The following is a 17,950-nucleotide window of genomic DNA, read 5'->3' on the forward strand; positions in this document are numbered from 1 at the left end:
GTTGTACATGGGCAGAAAATGAGTTTATTTCAGATCTCTGATTATTTGGGGCTTTGGTACATCACGTGCAGTAGAAAAATCTTTCCACATGTCTATGCACCCACATTTAATCCTGTGATGAGGATGTCAGATTTTTGAGCAGCAAAAACCTTCACTTTCCAAATATAAAGTGCCACTCCAACACTATCAAATCATTCCACAAAAATATATATAATTTCCCCTGAAAAGCGTTCCAACAGTGCAAAAACAGTGAAAAATGCCATGCTGCTGCTTTCTTATCTTCATCTTTTTTTTTTTTTTTAATTTCCAAATTCAGGATGAAATCATCCTGAAATCCTCTACAAAATCATGTCTTTTGGACATTTCTACCCAAAGCAGGCAAATAATAGAAATAACCTTGTTGTGTAAAGAATAGTTATAACAATGGCATCATTAGGTCACTCCCTGTCTTTGTATAATGGTCCCATGGTATCTTCTCACTATGACAACCCTTGGCCTTTCTTGTGAGCTTTTTCTCTAGCTTCACATAGAGAATTTGTTCTCTGTTTTACACAACACTCTGTGAGTTCACACTGTGGAAGGTGCATTGGATTTACACTGCCAAAGAAATTACCTTGAGAACTGGCCCTTTCCTATCTTGGGCTCTGTTGCCAAGCTCAAGTAACTTGCTATGCCTTTGTTTGGTTTGGGTGTTTGGCATCTTTCCTTGGCCTTGTTCCTCTTTTCCTCATCTAGTCTTCATTCTCTGACATTATTCAGGGAGCAGACCCATTTTCCTTAAGGGTGAAGATTACCCATAAGCTAATAGCAGGAGAGGGATAAACAGATCAGGACATGATGTATTTACCTCCTTAATCTCATATTGGCCACTCCTAAGCTCCTTGAAGGCAAGGGTGACTTCAAGTGTTTGTGGGTCAAAAAACACCTACCTTCTCGTACAGGGCAATTTTGTCAGCGCCCAACAGGTGGCAGAACAATTTTCACCCAACTGAAATAGCATGGTTAAGAGAGGTCCTTCAGGAAATAGAAAAAAAATTATTACTTAAAACCTGATTCTGCTGAAAACTAAAAGATCTATCTAATAGCAGTATATTTTTAAAGTAATGAAAAATTTACAGCTGGAGCCTTCAGCAGAGGAACAGTTGAGTATGTTTATTTTGCAGTTCACTAAATTATATATATATGTATAACAAGAATCAAATTGATGCTTTCAGTTGATCATGCTAATCCAAACAAGCTTTCTTTATGCTTTTTAATCTGGAGAATTTGTTTTCCATTCCTATGCACATAATTATCAAAGCATCTTTAGACATTATAAATAAATCCAGGCACTAAAATTTGTCTCCAGACTCTAAACATATAGTATGGCTGTGGGGCCTATCATTCCTCAGCAGAAGTAGAATTTTGTCACTCTCCCTGGGCCCTTGCTAGACCCTTAAAGGAAAACTGCGGTGAGAGCTAAATAAATATTTGCTAAATAAGAACATATATATTGAAATTTATGCAAAATAGTTGAGAAATATCTGGTAACATTTCCATCTCTGCACAATAATAAAGAGCGTTTGTATCATTCCATAAACTTCCCAACAACTTTGCCAAGTTGTTATTTCCTCACTCACCTGAGCTTCAGGACAATTTTCCCAGCCTCAAACCCTGCTGGAGATCTTCCCCACCTTACTAGTGCAGGGCAAACCACGTACATTGCTGGGCTCAGACTGGGGAAAATTCAGTCCCTGTGTAGCTGTGGCAGTGCAGAGTGTTCCAAAACACAATTTTGAAGGAAGTGGAGGCACTCAGCAGGACTTTCAGGGGCAGCAAAACCATCTAATTCCTTGAGCTTTAAAGTCTTTTTTTTTTATGATTCAGCATCTCAGCGGTTCCATTATGAAAGTCTGTGATTAGATTTTATCCCTTCATTACAGAGTGGCCCACCATGAAATATCACAGGGCACTACTTGAATAGTAAGACCAGGAACTTAGAAGGTTTGAAAATTCAGAAAGAACTGTCTAAATTTTCTGCTTTCACAGAAACGCGGTGGGACGAATCGCACAACTGAAATACTATGGTGATGGCGGCAAGCTTTCCATAAGGGATAGGCAGGGTAGGGGGAGCAGGGGAGCTACCCTTTGTGTGTGAAGAGCTGATGTTAAGATTGTTAATAGCTGACCCTGAGAAACAGCCATGATCAGGTTGAGAGTTAAAATTAGGGACCAGACAAATAAAGGACATCTGGTGATTGGGGTCTGCTACAGGCTGCCTGATGAGTAGGAGCCTCTTGCCAAGGCCTTTGCTTCAGTTAAAAAATGTGTTGTGCTCACCAGCTCCCATCCTGATGGGGGACTTCAACCACCCAGGGGTCTGCTGGAAAAGCAACACTGGGGGCTGCAAACAGCCCAGATGGCTCCTGGAGTCTGTTGAGGATGGCTTCTTGGTCCAGGTATTGGACAGACTGACCAGAAGTGAAGTGTTTCTGGGCCTGGTGCTCACTAATACAGAGGAGCTCATTAAGGAGGTTAAGATTGCAGGCAGTCTGGGCTGTAGCAACCATGTCCTGGTTGAGTTTGTAATCTTGAGGAGCATGGGCCTGGCAAAGAGCAGAGTCAGGACCCTGAACTTCAGGTTTAAGGAATTATTGGATGGGATCCGCAAGGAAGTCATCCTTAGGGACACAGAAACAGAACAGAGCTGGCAGTTGTTTAAGGACAAATCATTTGGAAGTAAGTGGTCATTAAGAGGGACTTAAAGATGGCCAGATCTGATGGTGTTGTTTTCAGTAGTTGTTTGCTGTTGAATCTGGTGAACCTTCATCATGCTAATCCATAATAAGGAAGATGCAGGGGCAGTTTTTATTAGACGAGCATACCTTCTGCCTCAGTACAAAGGGTTGGATCCTCACCGCAGATATCTCAGTCACCCCAGCAGGGCCCATGAACAGTTAAATCCCACCTGCAAAGGAAATAGTGTAAGTTGTTATTAGGATTTTTTTAAGAAGTTAAGTGAGGGAAAAAAAAAATCACTAGAAAAAGTGCAGAGAGCAGAAAGCTCTCTCTGTATTGCTTAGCTGGTTCTTTCCAGCTGGATTGTTCTCTAATGCTGAATGTTAATTGGAAAATAACAGCATTCCAGCCTGCTTTTAGAAAATCAATATGCGTTTTTCTGTCCCCTTCCCCCTATTCAGGTTAATTCATTACCGGGATATTTTTAGACAACTGAATAAATAAAAACAACCCATTTCCAGTCAAAAATTAATAACTAGAGCCAGCCAGAAAGACCTCCCCAATGCAGTTCTCTCCCTGCCTTCAGTGTTGTTCACTGTTGCCTGTGCCAGTTGCCTATTCCAAATCCCTCACCCCTTCCACAAAAGTGCATATTCCTTCTCCATTAATTTGAACTGGCACAAGCGGGTGGATCAATGGCTCTTTTTGGCAGGAGCTGAGCTGCTGGACGCTGCAGCAGCAACAGCTTGGCAGCACTGCTTTGGTACATGGATGCTAGTGCCAGTTCACCATTCCCTCTCAGCCAAGTGAAAAGCAAGGCAGGATAGGAGAGGATAGAACTGGAATTGAAAAGAGCCGACGTCATATTTCACGGAAGATGCCTCATGATATAAACAAACAATAATTCTAGCAACATTGTTTTGCCTCTTTTTTAAATACATAGTCCTGCTCAAATCCCTGTAGATCTAATTAAAACTTTCTTGGCCACCCACCAATCAATCAACATAATTATATAGTCTGGCAAAAACAATAGCAATGAAGACAAAATGAGATTGTTCAAAGACCGCACCTATGTGGCCAAAAAAAAAAAAAGGCAAAACAAAACAAAACTGGAAAGCAGTCCAGGCCCCATCCCTTGTTTATTTGCTTTTGGTTTGTTTGGAAACTGCAAAAATATTGTATAAAAGATGGTGTGTTTGCACCTCAAGGAGTCATGCAGCAGATATTCTAAGCAGCAAAATGACTAGAGCGTGTCAAGGAGGATCTGAAGTCAAAAAGAAGGAACTTTGCAGGAGACCCAGGGACCATATCAGATATTAAAATGAGCTGACTGCTGGAGGGACTGAATCAGAAAAGAGGCTCTTAGTGAAAGGGCAGACCCTCAGGATGTGTTCTGTAGTCACCGTGAATAGACTAGCACTTGCTTGAGTTACTCCCAAGCACAGTCTGAAATCCTGGATTTATTTCCTGTATGTAGAAGAGGCACTTGCTCGGGTCCCCTGGATACCACTGCTGTGGCAGTTGGCTTACTCCATGACAGCAAACATATGTAAGTTATGCTGGAAATGAACCTGATCCAAATTCCATTGAAATCAATGAAAAGACTCCCACTGACTGCAATCAGACAAAAATGAATTGAAATATACGTGGAGCTGTGGCCAGACTTGAAAACTGAAATCATTTTTAAAAGGTTATTGAGGGGTCTTGTTAAAAATGTTAAAGATGACTTTGGGCTGAATAATGAAAAGAGGCACACTATCTTTTGAAGAAATATTGTTTCAAATGGGGGAGAAAATCAGAGCGATTCAGACTTGGACTAGTGAATGCTCCCAACTTTGGCAAGAACAGTTTTGACATAAGAAAAGCACAAACTCTAAATTACTGCTGTACACATGCAAACACTGATATAAATTTACAGAATCTCAGGGAATGCTTGTGATGAAATCAGCAGAAGCTTAGCTTAAGATTTTCTTCTGTTGCTTGGGCAATTTATTGACATTTGTGTGAGTATACATGTATTGAGCAGTCAGATTTGTTTATATAATGTGACCTTCCAGGTGCTACACCCACAGATGTCCCAGATAAACTGCTAGGAGCTCTGGGCAAGAAATGAACTCAATACCAAATTATAGGAAGAATGCGTTGGTTGTTTTTTGTTGGTGGTGGTTTTTTTGCTTTTTTGTTTTTGCAAGGTGTTCTGGCAAACTTCTCACACAATTAAAGTCATATGAGTAACTTTTTTTTTTTTACTATTATTATTATTTACTGATCAAATTAAATAAACAGATGGGGGCAAAAAAAGATTTAGAAACCAAAGATTCATTTCAAACTAAAAGTGATATTTTGTTCATCTTGCATTAAAGTATCTAGCTTTACTTTTCTGTACACTGTATATACACATAAGTATCTGTATTTTAAATAATTATATATTTTAAATCTTGCATACTGGCAAATTGAGCTCCAGGATACCATTTTTTTGTAGCCAAAAAATGGGAAACACTTCATTTTCAAACTGCTCAAATAAAACATTTAAATTTGACAGCTTTGGCTTTATATTTTCAGCCAAAGCAATTCTCCAAATTAGGTTTTGAGCCAGAAGGAGCCTTGTTTTCATACCATTCTCCACAGTTAAGAGGGCTAATTATTATTGTTATTATTTTTATTATTATTTTAAGAAAGGAAGAGACTTGATAATCTTATATAAACACATGACTTAGAATCACTAAGGTTGGAAAAGACCACTTAATATCAACCAGTCCAGCCATCAACTCATCGTCACCATGCCCACTTCAGGAACTCAAAATTCACTGCAACTTGCAATGGAAAGATTGATAACACACAAAAAAATACAGATTTCCTTTGCATTTTATCCTGTTCTTTTCATCACATGCTCCAAATCCTTCCTTCTGATATTTTGGTAAGAATAGCAGAGTCCCACCCAATGTGGCCCTCACCTGCTATCTTATGAACATTTATTCTGCTCTCATTAGTGGGAATACCCTTCTCTGTCTCACTAAACTACAAAATAGGAGATGGATGCCACTGATCTGAGAAGCTGTTGAAAAAGCAATCAGGCTGGAGGGAGAAAGGGTCAGAAGAATTTCTGTCTTCCTCTGCCCTGTTCTTCCAGTCAGGTATATCCTACAAAACCATTTACCTTCCAAACAGATGCTCTGATGGGCAGTTGCTCTTACAGCTCATTGCAATTCTCAGACGTGGATGTCTGCTGGAAAGTATCACACCATGAGTATTGCATAACCCACACTTTAGGCAAAATGACCTGAGTTAGTAAAAATAGATGGCCAGTTCTACCTCCCCTGGTTTTGTATCACATATGTGCATATGTGAAAAGCTCTTCTCATTGATCTGCGAGCAATACAGCTGTGTCCAGAAAAGGATTCTTGACCATGATTTCAGAAATGATGCATGAGTGAAGTAGGACAGAGTTGCCTAAGAGAAATTTTTTGCTTGGTCATTTTTTCCATCCTGAAATTAAATACTGTCAATGAGCAAGCTCATATCTTCAATCAGCCTCAAGGGTTCTTGTCTTTTGTGATGTGTTTTTCTTTTTGATTGGCTGTGGATTATTTTTGCTTGTGTGTGCTTTAGTTTTTTCACTTTTTTTCCTTGCAACAGAAGGGTAGGTTAGAGGAATATTATTTATTTCTACTGCTTTTTCTTTCTTCCAGTTGAATTTTTTCTGTAGCTGTACCTGGAACTCCTACTTTGTCAACAGTTCATGAGAAATCAAGCAGGGAGCATGAGCAAGAAAAAACCATCTGTAATGATGATAAACTATAAACAGCATTCACAGGCCATTAAGTTTGTAATCTTTTTCTCTTCATCATTATTCTCTTACCTCCATTAAATTCCTCCACAACCAAGTGAGGAAGCCAAAGGTGACAGCCGTAGAGTGATAGACAAGAATTTTTATTGTCTTGTCGATACAGATATACCCAGAGCTGATAGAATGTCAGGTGAACTTCCCTAGCGATGAATAAAATTCAGTAATCTCTGAAAAAAAGGAGAAAATACAAATGATCTTTATGCCTGTTAGGCTTTTAAGAAGATGTATGTTACTGAAGTATTCTGAGTCTATGGAAGATGCTTTGAGTGATATTTATTGTTCACAGGAAACTAGTATTTGTACTTGATCATCACACTTCAAATTGCAGATTTGCAAGGTGGCAAGACAACCAGGGACATCTTGGAGCCATTATTCACTTCAGGAACTGGAAACTCATAAAAGATGAGGGAATATGGACACAACTAAGAAACTTGCAGCTGATTAATAGCTGCAAAGGCCCTCTTCTTGTCATGAGAAGGAAAGTTTGCATCTTCAGCCAAGAAAAAGAAGACAGGGTGCCATGCTCAGTGTCAGATGCTGAGCAGATACATGCCTGGTAGAACAAAGCAGACAGCTCAGTAAAGCCCTGTAACTTTCTCTCAAGTAACTGTAGTCTGATATTCAATTGCCCTTCAGCCTCCTCTTCTCCAGGACGTACAGGTCCAGCTCTCAACCACTTATTGTAGGTTGAATGCTCCCGCCTTCATGACCCTCCGCTTGGTAGCCCTCCTCATTTTCTCCATGTCCATTTTGAACTGGGAGCTCACAACCAGAAACAGTTCTCCATGTTCAGCCTCCTCAGTGCTAAGCACAGGAGTATTATGATTTCTTTTGATCTCTCGATGATGCTCTTCCAAAGGCAGAAGAGCAGTTTGCCTTATTTGCAAAGAGAGAACAAGTAGTGTTGGCTACTTGGCCTCTAGCACAATATCGAGGCCCTTTCATAGATCACAGAATGGCTTGTGTTGGAAGGGACCTCAGAGATCATCTAGTTCCAGCCCCCCCCTTTCCAGTCAATTGATTATAGCCTTTGAGACAAGGATCCAGCCATTTTTGAAACCTCTATCAATCACCTATACTTCCACAACTTGCCATGATACAGCTATGAGAGATGGTGTTACAATAGTCAGGTATTTAATAACACAAAGCAATTACATCGGTCAAGCATTATTTGTTTTTGCTAAAGCCGTTTCCATTTTTTCCTGGTTAGTTTCTTGCCTTTTATGTGGTTGGAAGTGTCCACAGCATACATTTCAGTTATTGATGGTAAAATCCTTCTGGGTATTATTGGGTTGCTTTAAAACAGTCAGGATGAAATGTGACAATTGCTAGGTCATCCCTGTGGTTATCATTCATATTGGCGGTGGTGAATGACTTGACCACACGATATACCTTAGGCTCTCTCATTCCACCAATGTTTACTTGTTTAAAAGTTGTTATAATAGAGCTCATTCCAGCTTTGAGCTCCAGTTCAGATTTTCTTTAGCTGTAAGCTTAGAGCACTAGCTGAGTATGTGCAGTCCTTGTGTAAGTGCGGTCCTTGCAACTCTACTTTACACTTGACTGAATTATGAAACCCCGTAGGGAACATTCTAGGTTTCTTAGTCTGCATAAGCTTATCAGGAGAGCATGCCAGCTGGGAATTTTGAGCAGAAGATTTCCTTATCAGCTGTCTTCTGTGGCCTGTCATCAATGGTGTGATTTTGGCTTGTAAATCTCATTGTAATACCTGACATGGGAACAGCACTCACGAGCACAATGTGGGAATGGGTTGATGTCTCCAAATCACAAGGAGAGATGATCACTGAATGACTGAACTGCAAGGCTAGCATAAGGAAGCACATGTTATTAGAGGAGAAATGTCACAGGTGGGATTAAATCTCAGGAGGTGTAAACAGGGTGGTTTATAGGAGGGCTGAATTCAGCTTCGGTGTGAATATAGTAGTTGAGCAGGCACATGAGTATTGCTTCAGCACCTGATGGGTCGTAGAAGCTTGTTTTGGGGTAAGTCACATGTTCCCTTCCTCCCGTGACAAATCCACACTTAGTTCATCACTGAAATCATTGTGCAAAACTGGCTCAGGAAGTCTCTGCAGCTGGAAGTGCAGGAAGGAGGTCTGGACCCAAACAGCAAAAAGTGAGTCTGCAGCATAGGCTTTGCTGACTGTGTGGGAAGGAATGATCCTTTTGGATCCTAGAGTGGAAATGAATCAGCAGAGCCAACACGAGAGACTTTCCAGAGATCCAAACAACTCTTATTGTCCCCGAAGAGAGCTACTGGGTAATAAACATCAATAGATATTTGAGTAAAACCAGTGCCTTAAGGGAACCTAGCACTGGGTGTGGGTGCTGTGTACATTCCTGGACAGAGAGGCAGTGACACTCACCAGTTCTGCTTGCCACCCAGCTCTTCTTGCCAGATAATTTACCACCTGAAATTTCCACCTGAGGATTTAGCAAAGCAAAATATATCTTTAAATTATACAGTAGCAATGTCTTGCACTTTTTAAGATTACTTTAAACCTCAGTCTTTGCAACAGGCTGCAGCAAGAGGGAGTAAAAGAACAAAAAGCCCTTGCTGTTAATATTTATGGCAACTAAAGCTAAATTGCATCACATTAGCAGATGAATGGGAGCCCCTGTTAAAAGCTGCAGCAGCCTAATTTTAGGATGGCACTGGTTTGGGGCTTCATTGTCTGGAATAACAAAGGAGAGCTTTCATGTTAATTAATTTGCAGGAATTATTAGTGTTAAAAATAAATAGTGCAGTCACCTTTCCAAATATAATTGGAGTGCGGTAAATGAAATTCAGTTGCAAAAAGATTTAGATTTTATGTTATTTCAGTTACAGATTTTTTTTTTTTTAATAGTTTTTTCTGTGCCAAATGCATTGCCCCTGTGTGAAGTCCCGGGACTGACTTCTGATAATACCTATGTACCAATGATATAAATGTTGCTACCAAAAACTTATTTAGGTACATAATTTGTAATAACTTGTAATCTTTTTTCAAGCACAGATTCCTTTTGGATAAATTATTTGTAATGTCAAACGACTGTTCATCACTCACCATGGCTTGATATGAATCAATGGAGCAGTGTTCCTTTTAGGCTCCCTTCATTGCATGATCTTTACAGTGAAAACTGATGATTTAAAATGAGCGTGGATTCACGAAATCCTGATTGTGCAAATATTTACTACAGTCAGATTTTACTGCTTAACCTAAAAGACACTTGAGAGCGGATAGACAAGGTTACGTTATGCCCTATACTGAAAACTCAGCTAGCTGAGCTCACGCAACTTTCTTTCATTCCTCTTTCTCCCTTTCTGCTTAACGGGAATTCAGGCAATGTTTGCAGTCACTGAGGTGCTTCTGGCATGCAGAGGTCTGTCATCTAGCATCTTTCAGAAGACAGGAATTCTGTGGAACCACAAAGTGTCTTGGGGTTACATTTCCACAAGCAGGCTCTGACTGTGAGCATAGGAAAGGATTCCTGCAGATGACAGATTACTGCAGTCATTATAGTAAGGATTTACGACCTTGACAAAGCCTGTATTTCCACCTGTCTCTGAGTCTGCTCAGTCCCAAGTGAAGATTTGTGTTCTCAGTTGTGTTTCCTTCTGTTCCTGCATCTCTCTCAAGGCTATAAAAGTCCCAAGAAAGATGTTTGCTCCACTGCAGCAGCTCCCCAGAGCTGGTGTCTACTCTCTCCATTAGGTTCCTGCCTGTGCTTTCTGACTTTAAAGTGAGAATCCTCCCAATGCCTTTCATGTCTGTGCATCCTTTCCTTTCTTGTAGGCAAGGCCATGGAGTCATCTCTCTACACACCAGTGCTTCCCTTTGGCTGAGTACATGAATTCAGCCCCCTCTAATGATGACATGGGGCTTACTGTATTTCCCAGCTCAGAAAGTCATCCCTTACATCAAATGACAGGGGAATGTTCTTGCGTGCCAAACACTCTGGATTCATATCTCTGATGACTCAATCATCACATCATCTGAGACAGAAAGACGGCTGGCAACAAGATTAGATTATGGTGATTCAAAGTGTTTCACTTAGATAAGTGTGTACCGTGAGTATTCCAAAGTGCACACAGTCAGATTGTAAAACTGGTGACCACAGCATGCCTTGGAGACCAAGGGCATAAATAAGGATTAGACAAATGTAGAGAAGACAGGTCCATCTGTAGCTATTAAACCTAAGGGATCAGGTGTAATTGCTGCTGCTGGAATCTCCTAAACTGACGATTCCTGGAAATAGGGATCAGGAAAAGGGTCATACTGTGTATCTCTTACATCCGTGCACAGCGAGGGAGATGTTGTAAAAAGAAGTCCTCTGGCCAGACCCATATTTTCTCTCCATGACTGACTCCTATGTGCAGTTGCTGAAGAGCTTTGGAGGTGCAGTATGCTCACAGAATATGTGGTGTGTTCTACCATATAACTTCCTATCAATTGCTGGTCCCTCATCATAACCCAGAGATAGTTGTTGGCCTAAATGAGGCAGCTAGATGACTTCCTTCATCAGCCTTGCCCACTCTTTGGCATGCAAACCTCTATTACAAGGAAAGATAATTCCAAGAGAAAGTTCCTCTGACCACTTAAACATTTTCTCCTTCTAAGTTCTTTTACTGTCTCACACACATGTCTCTTTGAATGTCATCCCTCTAAATAATGCCTCTTTAAGAAACTTTTCCTAAGAAGGTATCACTCTTGAGTGCGTCCATTGGCATCGATCCATCTGGCCAATGCAACGTGTGGAAGACCAGGGTAGGATGGATAATCACACTGTGACTCTGTTTCCCCCGCTTATACGACAAGAGTAAAGCTCACTGGCCTTGGTGAAGAGCTTTAGGCTTAGTGAAGAAAAGGAGCTGTTAAGTACAAAGTGTTAATTATTATTACGGACAGGCTGTAACGGCACGTTTAACTGGGAGATATGGAAACAGGTATGCCGCTAATTGGTTTGCAGTAGATTTGGCTGAGGTCTGATAGTTACAATGCAGACAATCCATCATTACTGTAAGCAGCATGGAGTTTTGCTCAGCCTCAATTACTCTAAGTCTCCCTTTGTGATCTTGTGCTAATATCCCAAGACGCGTCACCGGTGAGCATCTGAGTGAAATCTCTAGAAGAATGTGGAACAAATCTGTAAATCTCTTTCTGAAATGCCCTGCCAAAAAAAATACAATAAAGTCCTCCATGTCAGGAAGGAAACATTAAAAACGTTAATTAAGAAGTAAACTCTTCTGAAAATCAAATGGGAATGAGTGAGAGCAGGCAAATGGGGACTGAATAGAATACTGGTAGAAGAGCCTTTAATTCTCTCCAGTCTTTAAGAGCATCATCACTTGCGTGTGTCCATAAAAGCTCAGGCCCTGTCCCATGGCTCTGCCTGTAGCGATTGCACAGCAGCTCCCACGGGCTGGCACTTTGGGGTTTGGTGATCTGCTTTGGCCACCACGTGTGACAGCACTCTGGAGAAGAGATCTAGTGATGGGGAGAGCACAGCTCTTGAGGGAAGAACTCCTGATCCTTGATGAGCAGCTAGAGCAGAAAGGTTTTCTCTACTCTAAACCACAGGTGGGGAAGTCCTCTCTTCCCCTCTTGCTGTCATTTTATTTCCCAAAGCGTGTCCTTGTCCCCATCAACACTTATGTGAGCCATGCCCGGTGATTTATCCGAACATCTTTAAGTGATGGCACAGCGAGGCAAAGGCAGAGGAGGGAGTGGTGAGGTTGAAATGTAACTTCCACCCACACCTGTGCTGTGAAATCAAGCACAGGGGCTATTCCTAGCACCTCCAGTACATCGGTCACTGAGAAAGAGAAAAGGGAGCATCTCAGAGCCTGCTCAGACATTTGGGACCGCTCCATTCATCAAATTAAAATATTTCCCCTAGAAAGACCGTATACACATATGTATGAACTGCTCCTTCACTTTTCACATTTGCTTCCAGTTCCTGTGCGGCGTTTTTTAATACGCTAGAAGGTTTTAGAGGTTTGAGCTGCCAGGAGCACGGGAGAGGAAGGGATCAGCTGTGTGCGAGTGCAAAAGTTGGAGTAAGTCCTCCCGGAGTGAGTGCGTGAGAGGGGGGCGGCGGGAACCAATCGCTCCTGGCACACGCGGGGGTCCTGGCGGGGCTGCGGGAGGAGCGGTGCAGGAGGGGAGCTGGGAGGGAGCGAGCGGCGGCTTCCAGAGAGCAGCCGGGAGAAGGCACAGCCGGGATTTGCTCCTCTCTCTCTGACTTCAATTCAGCTCCTCCCCCGTGTGGTTGTGGCTTTCCCTTCCATCAAAAGCTCGATCGGCAACGCCAGTTTTGGGGGGGGAGGAAAAAAAAAAAAAGAAGAAAGAAAGAAAGAAAAAGGGAAAAAGAAAAAGAAGAGGAAAAAAAGGGGGAATAAAAGGGCAAAAGAAGGAAAAGAAAATAAGGAAGAAAAGAAGAGGGAGAGAGAAAGCGGTCTCCCTCTCCTCAGCTGCATCAAATAGAGCAGTCTGAAACTTTATGGAGTTCTCGCAGTGTTTTCCCCGCGGTGGGTAGATCGGCAGCACCCTGCTCGCTCGCTCCTTCTTGCTCTTTCTCCCTCGCACTCATCAGCAGTCAGCAGCGATGGAAAAAGTTGCTGGCTGGTACCCAGCCTGGCACGTTGCTCTCCTGTACTGGACATGGCTTTTCCTCTTCACTTTTGGCTTTACCGGCGCAGAAATAACTTGCAGATCCTGCCATTCCCAGGTGAAGCCGCAGCAGCAGCATCCGCAGCAGGGATTATCGATGCATTTGAAGACCGACAGAGGAGAAAAGGAACAGAGGAGGATCCCGGGGGAGCGGGGAGGTGAGAGAGGGCAAGGGGCCGGGATGGATAAAGAGGATGCCGAGCTGCAAGCACCCTTCGATCCCGCTCTGCCGGGGACCACATTCAGCGGCTGGGAGACCTGGAGCTGGGCGAGCGAGCCTGAGAAAGTGGCCGGGGACAGCCGGCCCGTAGCGGCGGCGGCTCCTGCGGGGGACCACCCTCATCGGGTCCAGGGGGGCGGCCGGCGGAACTCGGCTCGGCGGCGGCGGGGCCGCAGCCCGCGGGGCACGGCGGGGCCGGGCGGCGCCGCGGGGCGGGAGCCGGGGGGCTCCGGCGCCGCCCGCTTCGGGCTGGAGGAGCTGCGGCTGGGCAGCACCACCTTCGCCCTCACCGGCGACTCGGCGCACAACCAAGCCATGGTGCACTGGTCGGGGCAGAACAGCAGCGTGAGTACCGCCGCCGCGGGGGCTCGGCGGGAAGGAAGACTTGCTTGCTCTTTTTTTCTTTTTTTTTTTTTTTTTTTTTTTTCCTCCTTTTTTTTTTTTTTTTCCCCTCCGCTTGTTTCCCTCCCTCCTCTCCTCCTTTTTTGTTTCTCTTTTTCTTCTTCTTCTTTTTTTTTTTTTTCTTTTCTTTGGGGGTGGGGTGGGAGAGGGATGCAGGTTTTTTTTTCTTCTTCGAGTGGGGATTCCGTTCCCGGGAGCCGCGGATTGGCTTCGCTTAGCAGTGTGCAGTGGGGCAGAAGTGCCTCTAAAGGACCATTCTTCTGGAGCAAAAAAAAACTTTCCGCCGCCCGCCCGCTGAGCACGGCCCATTCCAACCCCCTCCTCCATCACCCTGCAGGCAGAGAGGGGGAACCGCCACCACCACCACCCGCGGCGGGGAGGGGAGGGGAAGGGAGAGGACAGTCGGAGGGGTCCCGTCCTCCATACTCTGCATGCCCCAGGGTAACCCCACCGGCAGCAGGGAATGCTGGGCTGTAAGCAAGGCCTGGGAAAGCTCCAGGGCTACTGCTGCTGCTCCTCCATCCCTGGGACTCACGTCAGCCCAGGGCTTGGCCCCACGAGATATCGTCTCTGAGGTGCCTCTGTGCAGGGGACAGAGGTGCTTTCTTGCCTCTTGTCACGAAGGTGTTAAAATGAGGCAGCTCTGGTCTCTTCCCCCATAACCTGGACTTTTCTCATGAATATCAACAGAATGGCTCTGACAGGAGCCAAGCAGAATGAAATCAGCCAGATAAATAGGTGACAGGTTTCCAGTCTGGAGCAATAGTGGTAGCATCAAAGTTATCAAGTTAACTCGTGTTCCTCCAGCCTATGCTGCACAGGTAACCCAGAGCCAGTATGCTTTCTGCCTGCTGGTAGCTCTGCTCTGGGGCTAGCAGGAATGGGGGTCTGAGTGCCCCAGCGAGCAGAATGCTAACAGGGGAGAAAGGGATACCAGTGTGACATGGTGTTTGCCCATACAACTTCATGGGGGAGAGGGGGACTTGGGCTCCTCTGATCTGAGCCAGATTTCTGGCTGCTTGGCGCAAATCCTTGGCCTCCTTTTCAGCTTTTAGCACGAGGAACCTGGTAACGTTTTGAAATTATGTTCTGATCATTATGAATTCCTTCTGCTATAGATTGTATTAAAATATATCCCAGTCACTCCATTTAGAATTAACGTGGATGTTGTAAGCACTGCACTGTGGGGTTCAGATCTAGTTAACTGAGACAAGGTTTTTATGGGCTCATCATGAGGTTTTTTTAATTAGTTAATCGACAGGGGAATACCTGTCATCTCCATTTTGATGGACTTTCCCCTTTCTTCCCAACTCAGCTAGCCTCTCTCTCATATAGTTGCGGTAACAGAAGTTGCCAGGGAGGAACTCCAATCTTTTCATACTGATTGAATTGAGTCTGACACTGGTTTAAAGAGAGCTATTTGCTAAGAAAAAGCTTCTGATATAAAAAGTCACCCAGCAAGCATCAGTTTTCCTCTTCCTTTCACACAAGGATGTTTCATCTCTATATATATCAATACATTATTATTAGAAGTAGCAGTTTTTATTGTACGTGTTCTTAGGCATATACATGTGTATAGTTCTTTCTGCCCACTGTGGTAGTACGGACTGTTAATGCTATGGTCTGATTTACCTGCTGAGTGTCTCTGTGTAAAACTGCTTGCAGGGAGCTGTGGGGAAATGTTCTGCTGCTTTCCTGCCCGAATTGCCCCGAGTTGTGCTGTGCTGGGGAGATCATGCTCCCACCTTGCTGCTGTGTGCTCTGACAGTGCTATGCTGTCTCGTGCTGTGATAGCATCCCCTCACAGTGCTAAATGAAGCTGGGCTTAGCAGGAGCTGGATGCACCACCAAGCTCATCTGGGCTCAGTTGAAGCAGTGGTGTTGGTTCAGTAGGAGCTCAACGTGGCACTGACCCAATGGCTCTGCACGGAGCTTTTGGGCGCTCAGCTGTGAAGGAGCTGGGAGTGGGAGGGGGTTAGGGTGAAGTGCTTTCCAGAGTGTGCAATGTGTGTAATCCCGCCTGCACAGAGTGGCAGGGGATCCCATGGTGCTGTGTGTATAGTGCTGTGTGACCCTGGTGCCCTGGCGGCACTCCAGCAGCAGTGGCTGCCAGCTTCCTCCCTGTGTTTCCCCACCGTGCCAGGTGGATGCAACACACCTCCTCTCATTTTCATTCTGATGTGCTCTGTGAGTGCTGCCATTAAGCAGCTTGTGCCTTTTGCCCAGGCATAAGGGCACTGTGGAGATGATCATAGTTTGCAGCATGTGTGTGAGTAAAGGAAAAAGCCAAAACAAAACCCTAAAAATCTGAGCTCCCTTTAGATGGAAAAGCTGTAAAATTGAAGCACTGTCACCCTTAAAGGTTTGTTTTAATTGTAATATACCAGTCTGCCAACTTCTGTCTGTTTCCTTGTATCCTTATTTTGGTAGTGGTCTGGATACAATTGTAATGCTTCTGATGGTAGGGAATGGATCTCAGAGGGGACTCCAGATAGCTGTAAGGAACGGGGTTTGCAGCTTCTCTGGGTCTGGGCTATGATTTCACATTGTGTGCGTATAATCATTCTGCTCTGAGGCTGGGCTCGCTGTGTGCTTAGCCACAGGCACAACAAGAGTAATAAGCAGTGGTACCAGTCATCCAGATATAAGTCCACCAACATAAACAGTCTTACAGTGGGGATCCTTTGGGGCCCATCAGTGACTCTAGGTACTCCTCAGACAGCTTACCCTGCAGCACAGAATCCACATTACACTTGACAGCAGCAACAGGACCCACTGCGCAGCTATGTCTCCGCCATATCCACACAGACCTGTGGCAAGAACCCAGGTCACATCTACAGGGACGTGCTTCACGTACACCCTGCTTCCTCCTGTTTATCGTGGCTTCCCCACCAGCACTGTCAGTCCCTGCTCTCCAGAGGAGAGCGCAGGTGTAGGGAAGCTGAATTGTCAGATGACTGATGAGGATGAAACCAGGAGTGTATCCAGGGTTGTATGAAAATGCAGATGGTCCTCAGGCTCTCTCTGACTGCCGTGGAGGTGAGCGAGGCCACACAGGCCATCTGGCATGCTCTGGCATCTACACAATCCAGAACTCTTTCTGTCTGCAACACAGAGGAGCGGCTGCAGCTAAATTGGGTGCTGGAAATGGTCTCTGGCTTGTACCAAGTCCCAGACTGTCTGGGAATGGTCCAAGAAGGTGTTAACTGGCCCATGCTAGCACCATTGCTTTGTTTCTTTGCATTGATACACCCTGAGTCTTTCTGCTGGCCTCCATAAAAGTTGAAGTATTAGATCCTCTCAGATAAAACTCTTCCTTAAACCCTGGCTACAAGACACACAAGTGAGATCTCCTGGCTATTTGCACCTGTGGGGAATTTCATCATCAGGGTGGAAGTTGGCAGGTTTCCTAGCCTGCAGAAGTATCAGATGTGCTTCCTGATCTGGTGTATGCAAACGCTGTGGATTTGAATTCCCCATAGCTCCCTCAATGCTGTGCTACAGAGTAGGAGGAAACAGGCTGCAGAGATTTGTGTGTAGAGATAAGATATTTGATTTTAATGGAGAGAAGGAACTCTCAAGGAAATATCCTCTATGAGCTTTTGGGATAGCGATACTTCTCAGAGTTTTCGAGAATCCAAGGCTGCCTGGGTTTCTCATTCTATTTATAAGGCAACCCACTGTTGCCTTGCTTTGGACAGAGTTGGATCTCCTGGGCTGGAGATTGGTGTAGATCTCAAACTGTTTGGCAAAGAATATGAGCGTGTGCCCTGCTGTTGGCTTGTGGATATCCCAGGCTCTGTAGCCTGGGATATCTGGTCTAATCTTCCATGATTTATGTCGCTGGTGGGATACAGCTGAGCTTCTCTTGGGTCTTCCAAGCAGAAGATCCTCAACAGAATGATGGAGATGGAATCTGGACCAGATGCAAAGCAGCCTGGCCAGATAATTTTTTATATTCCATCCACAGTAGAAAATCAATATGACTGATGGGTCCAGTGCAGTATGAAGCCTGCAAGGTCATAATCGCTGTTGTCATGTGGTTACACTAGACAACAAGGGAAGAGATAAGTCTCTTATGGGAGAGCT

At 44.2% G+C, this 17,950-nt stretch overlaps 1 protein-coding gene across 1 annotated transcript in view; it reads left to right on the plus strand.

Moving 5' to 3' along the window:
• SORCS1 (sortilin related VPS10 domain containing receptor 1) overlaps positions 13,175-17,950 on the plus strand; it is a 278,025-nt gene continuing 273,249 nt past the window's right edge. The window contains exon 1 of the mRNA XM_021398544.1: positions 13,175-13,804. Within this exon, the coding sequence (XP_021254219.1) occupies positions 13,175-13,804 (630 nt within the window). The remainder of the gene's footprint in view (positions 13,805-17,950) is intronic.

Source organism: Numida meleagris, chromosome 5 (assembly GCF_002078875.1).
Source record: "Numida meleagris isolate 19003 breed g44 Domestic line chromosome 5, NumMel1.0, whole genome shotgun sequence".
NCBI classification, from domain to species: domain Eukaryota; kingdom Metazoa; phylum Chordata; class Aves; order Galliformes; family Numididae; genus Numida; species Numida meleagris.